We start from the raw sequence: 7,216 nt of genomic DNA on the forward strand, positions 1-7,216 counted from the left end.
ACCAAAATACCAATAACCATAAACCTGTCATATGAACAAAAATGGTGTAACATATGCAAACGTAAAACCCTTGTAGCTATAAAGGGGACTTCAGTAATTACAGGGGGTGGGAGACTCGAACCAAGCACGGTCTGTTGCGTAAAATATGATCCTCCCCGATTCCTTTTCCTAAAAAGTAACCCTCTCCAGTGACCCTGAGTCACACCACAACTAACAATTGATTCACTGGATGGTTGTCAGCAGCAGTTGTGGAATGTGTGACACTGGTGGTGAAATTACGAAATACTGCAAAATTAGATAATGAAAATTACTCAAAGGGAAATTTTACCCTTCCCTTATTCCATTTTCTAAAATATAACCCCCCACCGATCTGTAACATACTTATATTCATGACATGATATATATATATATATATATATATATATATATATATATATATATATATATATATATATATATATATATATATATATATATATATATACACGTACACACACATGTATGTATGTATGTATGTATGTATGTATGTATGTATGTATGTATGTATGTATGCATGTATGTGGAGAGGGAGGGGGAGAAAGAGAGAGGGAGAGGGAGGGAGGGGAGGGAGGGAGAGAGTGCGCGCGCGCGCGCGCGTGTGTGTGTGTGCGTGTGTGTGTGTGCGTACATATGTGTAGAGTATGCATTTTACACAACTGCGAAATCGAACTAAACTACTATTATTGCATAATTTAATAAGTATGACGTCTGAACACCTGAAGCACTCCACCAGGACGCTGTGTCATTTTGACATTTGACTTCGGCTACTAGGGGGAGCCAAGTGATGCTGTCTCCGGAATGTGTTTATTTAAATTTAACTGTCAGATGGCAAAAACAATGTCGACCCACGATCAAAGAAGTGTTCAAAGAAAAATGTGTTGAAACGTCTCAAGGTCTTTAGCTTACAATAACATTCATGGATACATTCCAAGGGGTTGAAAACTGAGTCGAAGCATAGCGCATGAAACATGTAAAATAAATAAGATTCGATAAACACAATTACTTCTCTCATATCATGGCCAATATATTCATCTTCACCAGAAAAAGATGGTGGTGTCGATGTTGTCGAGAATTATTTATGATGACGATGACCGTAGTAGTCGATGGTGATGGTGATGGTGATGTTATCCACAGTCTCCCAAGTGAGACACAAATTGGATCAGAAGTTGATATTGATATTTTCCTTCCATATCACTGTATTTGTGTTGTACGTGAGTGGAAACACGACTTACCGTACTAACACGGCTATACTTGACTGGTTTTGGTTCTAACTTTTGAAACATGAAACCACTACTGGTTTAACATTTGCCGTTTTTGACATACGGGCACATCTAAGCTCCGTGTGCGATTTAATTCCTCAACATAACTGATATATTATCGTGTCAGATACCATGTGAAATAAGTAATTCAACCAGGAACCTTACACACTTCTACAAGATTGGTTGTATATGTAACTTAATTCGTTTAGACAGAAAACGTGTACAGCTGCTTTACGGAGACGTCGGTACATTGCACATTAAGAATGTGGATCATTTCATCGGGGCATTCTCACGGTATTATTTCGGAAATGTTGAAGACAGCTTCCACGCCCTTTGAGCTACTTGCCAAAGATATACACATATCAGAATAATATTAACATTCAATATACACATCTATTAGGCCAACTAGTGTTGGGATACCGTAACCAGACAAACGTAATTAGGCTTCATAGTACCAATTTGAAACTGTGTGACTACAGCGGTATTGAATTTAATTATGCTGTTCATGGGGTCATCGCGACCTTGACATTGATGTTCAAGGTCATAGCCAATGGTCTAGGCACGCTCCTTGGTAACACAAGGTAATGTCATGTATAAGTAGTTCACATTATAATACGTTTGAAAACATAGTTAAATTGTTTTATAAATGCAAATCAATACTCATCAACACCATCCACATGGCCACTTAAAATACCATATTCGTCGTTTATGTAATAATACTGTATTGGTTTTTGTATAGCACTTTCCCACTTTGTGCTCAAAGCAGTTTACAATGATTACCCCTGGCATGGATCTATAGCGGCGCAACAGCCCTTTATACATCCTCATGCAATCATACAATCCATTGCAGCCTTTATAAGTGCATAGGATTAAAGCATTCACAAAGCAATCTTTATCCTACCAGGTCCTCAATTATAGAGCTGGGTTGACTGGGGCACAGTCGTGGTTCAAATCTTGTCCAAGGATTTTAGCTACTCAGAAACAAACGGCAGCGATGGGGCTCAAACCTGCAACCTGCAGATTCCAAGCCGGCCACTCTAACCATTCACCCATCATGACTCCACAATTGTTATTCACAAGTGATAGTGTAGGTTTACGCTAAGTGTATCCCTCTGTTGGATGAATGCATGTACTGGATATAAATGAGTGTGGCGACCACCTTTTTAATAAACTTGTGTTTCATGTTACATGTATGATAGACTTAAAGTGTTTCATATTACATATGTTACATGTATGATGCTGATGATGTCACCACCACACTGTAGGTGTTCTAGAACTCAGCATAATTGGGCCATTCTACCTGCAGTGAGAACAACATAAGTCATAAGAGTACATTTGACATTATCACCAAACATCCGGAGCTACTGAGATTCTTGTCCTAGCTCAGACCAAAGTGGACTGAGGTCCTGGTAATCATCTGATGGTGACAGCCACCAACATTTAGGGTCCACTTACACGTATTACGCCACAAATCTTTTAATGTAGAAATGTGTGTGGTGCGTTGTTAGATGATAACACTATATCATGTATACTCTTTGGATTATAGACAATTTGATTGTGAAAATTATTTGTAACAACAATGACAACTGGTTGATTGTTAGCTAATTTGATTGATTGATTGATTGATTGATTGATTGACTCATTGATTGATTGATTGATTGATTGATTGATTGATTGATTGATTGGTTGGTTGGTTCACTGACTGACTGACTGACTGACTGACTGACTGATTGACTGGCTGTTGGTACGTTGGTTGGGCGTTTGTATTATGCCATTTTACATGTTAATTACTGTTACACTAAAGTTTGTTTTTGCAATATATACATATATATATATATATATATATATATATATATATATATATATATATATATATATATATATATATATATATATACGTATGTATAAGCGCTATCCGATATTTCATACTCATCTCTACTCCGATACGTTTCATGTTTTTGTTTACAAAATACCCCAATTGCATTCAAACTATCATCAGATTCTAAAGTGATTAATAGTGAAACATTTATGATAACACTATATAACATCAATAAAGAAATTGGTACGTGATTGATGGTGATCAGTTTGGAGTATTAAACTCGAACATGCAGTGGTGTTGAGTCTCCCGGGCCCAGGTCGCATCCGCTCTGTCATGCTCACAAGGTGAATTTGAATTTGAATCCGAATACTGGTTCAGAATGTACTTCCGCATTTAAACAAAATGGCGGCGCCCACGAGGTTTAAGTGATAGAAGCTGCTGTGGACTGTTTGCGATATTTTCAGTCTAAAGGTGACTCTGAAACCCAGACATTCTATAAATCATGGCAGACAAGGGGAAACTCGAAGAATTCTTGCAGTTTCTTACCTTAGACACACGTCTTGATGTCCTATCAGTGGCGCTGCAACACATCCTCGGATTAACCGGGTCCGTCGAAGGAATTCGCCTGCTCCAGTCAGATATGCGTTACCATTCGGCCCTGTTCACTCTATTCCGCCATCCACAAGAAGCTATCGCTAAAGATGCTTATCTCGCCGTGCTAAACTTGTCTGCTGACGAGAAAATGGCGAGAACGTTCGTCTTCGAGTACGACGCTGTCGTCTCCAACTTTGTGGAATACATCCTGAAAAGTGACAGCGTGTTCGCTGACCAAGTGTGTGCAATTCTGACCAATATCACACGAAATGTGGAATGCTGTAAGAAAGTACTAAAAGAAATCGAAGAAGGGGACTTTGGGCTGGTCCAAATCGTCGAAGTATTTTGTAACGAAAATTACAATCCTAAAAATAAGCTCCATTATATTGGACCATTTCTTTCAAATTTAACACAACTCCCTGAAGCTAGGAAATTTATTCTGGACAAGGATCGATGTGTGATTCAGAGACTGCTACCATATACACAATATGAAGCATCTGCTACAAGGAAAGGCGGAATAGTAGCAACTCTAAGAAATTGCTGTTTTGAAACAGGTACTGGCACCCCCCTCCCCCAAGCAATGTACCAGTGTTTAGGGGACGTGGGTTCAAACCCTACACATCACTTTTCTTTCCTCATTTATAACAAATTTCAATGTTTTCCATGAACATAGACTAGAACTACACGTGGGCTCGTCTACGATCTCTCTCCACTATATCGTAGATGAGCCCACACATAGTTCTAGACTACCTTGAAAAAGGAAATAGTGATGCCGAACCTCACATACAATAATTACAGTGTAATTTCCATTTGCATCTATCTAGACCAATGTACTAATACTGCATGATTGTGGCCCACACTTTTGATCAAAATCTGCTGTGATAGCACTCCTAGTGGCCAAACTATACAATCTTTTGTCTTTCTGATGGCTGGAAAATGAAATTATTGATGTGTGCCAACATTGGTGTCGGAAAAGGGTGATGTTCAAAGTACAGCATATCGTTGCATGATTCTTACCCCCACTTTCAATCAATATCTGTGGAATAGCATCCCTAGTGGCCAAACTAAAAAATATTATGTCTTTCTGATAACCGATGTATGACATAATAATATGATATGTTAAAGATACTTACACTATAATTTACGTTACAGAATACCATACCTGGTTGCTTAGTGATCAAGTTGATATTTTACCAAGATTACTGCTTCCATTGGCTGGACCTGAAGAACTGACAGAGGAAGAAATGGAAGGAATGCCGGAAGATCTACAATATTTGGAAGAAGAGAAAAAGAGGGAAACTGATCCTGATATAAGACAAATGTTGCTTGAAGCTGTCTTTCAGGTAATTATAGCACCCCCTATAGAGTAGAAACTGACATGTTTTATTTTTTTCTGATAACCCCTCCTACTGCTAGCTAATTTGTTGCTATCACACCAGAATCAGAAGTCATATATGTAACTTGACAGTGTAGTAATAGTAGTTTTTTGGAGGGTGTTAGAATCATCAACAAATGAACAAAATCAAAGAAAGTTGAAGAATGTCGAAGGTCATTTATGTAAATTAACAATGATGCAGGACCCAGAACTGAGCCTTTATGGACGCCATGTTGAATGGTGAACATTTCTGACAAGTGACCATTTGAATGGATGAACAAAGAATGGACTCACTGTAAAGTGTAAGGTAAATTTGTAAAGTTTTGACAATGACCTCTAAAGCCATAATGTTCTTCAAGCTTGGATAGTAAAATTTGAATAATTGATTACGTCAGAAGCTTTAGTGAAGTCTATAAAAAAACTAAACTGTCATTTTCGCTGGCGATTTCATGCAAAACATGATTAACTTAAATTGATTGAAATCAGGTTGGTACCAGTACTGTGTTTTTTCCAATATCAATACTGAAACAAGTACAAATTATTGAGAATTTGTCTGGGTAAATATCTGATTATCAGAGATACAATTTATTGTTTTTTTTCAGCTGTGTTCAACCAAGGAAGGAAGAAAGACTGTCAAGGACAAGCAAACCTACATAATAATAAGAGAACTTCACAGATCGGAGAAAGAACCAGCAGTTGAAGAAATGTGCTTTAAACTGATTAATTTGTTGATTTCGGATGAACCAGAACCTGGAATGGAAGAATTGCATTTGGTAGATATCCCAGAAAATGTAGAAAAGAAACTGAAGGAGACAGAGGAGAAAATGAAGGAAGCGGAGTCAAACACAGCATGATCTTCGTGTCATAGAAAAAATATAGATTAGGGATGAACTCAAACAAGAATATTTGAAAAGGGAATATGGTTTACCTAGTATCTGTGTACACTCACACACAATGTACCCTTATAAACACACACCTGCACACACATATGGTGTTTATGTTCACACACACCCCATAGACACACTTCTATACAAACATACACTAACTCATACATACATTCACTCACACACACTCCCCCATACATACACTCACTAACACATAAACTATCATATACAGTGGCATACACTCAGTCCATAGACATTTTTATGCTGACACACATACAAACTGTTAACACACAGTTCACACCATGCCATTTCTACACATAATCTTAGTCACACATACACTTGAACACTTGTCTGTACATACATACATACATACATACATACATACATACATACATACATACATACATACATACATACATACATACATGTGATTGTAAATATCAAAGTTGATAGTATTTTGGTATGTTTAGGCTTTCAGGGAAGTAGACTGTATTGGACATATGAACAAGGTTGTGAATGTCATGTTATGATTCTAACAGACGTTTATAGTTACTAGTATGCAATGTATTCTGTTACAGATAATAATGATAGTCAAACTACTATGTATTAAATCAATATCTCAATTATATTAAAACTATTAATTGTAGTTAACTTCAATCCACTGTGTCATTCTCCATGAAATTTGACTTGTTTATATGTAAACGTGACTACATATGTACTGACAAAAAGTGACTTCACAACAACATTATATGTACTACTACATAGATAGTAGTAGAAGTAGACACCACCACTGTCTGTATTTCCAACAGCGCCCTCATTGTTGATAATAAAGTATGGCATAGATCGATAGTGAAGAGAAAGGTGTTGTCATTTCCGGTCGATGACTCGTAGTGGCAATGCCCCTCTATGCTACTAGATATTCTCTCCTCTTTGTATGGTTATAGCTGAGATCTGTCACTCGGCACTCAAAGTGTTTTTAAGTAAATCTTATAGAAATAAATGGGTTCACAGCATACATTGAAACCTCTAGTAGTAAATTGATTTATTCACAGCACACAGTACAACCTACACTAATACATGTGTTGAAAAATTGAGTAAGATGCTGCCCATAATCTTATGCATTGGTACAGTGGCCCCCGGCAACAGAAAATGGAAATGTTTGGGACACTTGCACACTACTTGAGAATGAGTCTGTAGTGATGATTAAAGAAGTTGCTATTCAAAGAATGCTAACTGTCAGAATAGC

The 7,216-nt window shown here is 37.3% G+C and overlaps 1 protein-coding gene across 1 annotated transcript; it reads left to right on the forward strand.

Moving 5' to 3' along the window:
- The first annotated feature begins 3,548 nt into the window (after positions 1 to 3,548).
- Positions 3,549 to 6,315, forward strand: LOC144449494 (protein HGH1 homolog). The gene is made up of 3 exons (XM_078140036.1): positions 3,549 to 4,265; positions 4,864 to 5,054; positions 5,689 to 6,315. The coding sequence occupies exons 1-3, from the start codon at positions 3,620 to 3,622 to the stop codon at positions 5,938 to 5,940; spliced, it is 1,089 nt and encodes a 362-aa protein (XP_077996162.1). The 5' UTR covers positions 3,549 to 3,619; the 3' UTR covers positions 5,941 to 6,315.
- Positions 6,316 to 7,216: the final 901 nt, after the last annotated feature.

The sequence above is a fragment of the Glandiceps talaboti genome, chromosome 18 (assembly GCF_964340395.1).
Source record: "Glandiceps talaboti chromosome 18, keGlaTala1.1, whole genome shotgun sequence".
Classification (NCBI taxonomy): Eukaryota; Metazoa; Hemichordata; class Enteropneusta; family Spengelidae; genus Glandiceps; species Glandiceps talaboti.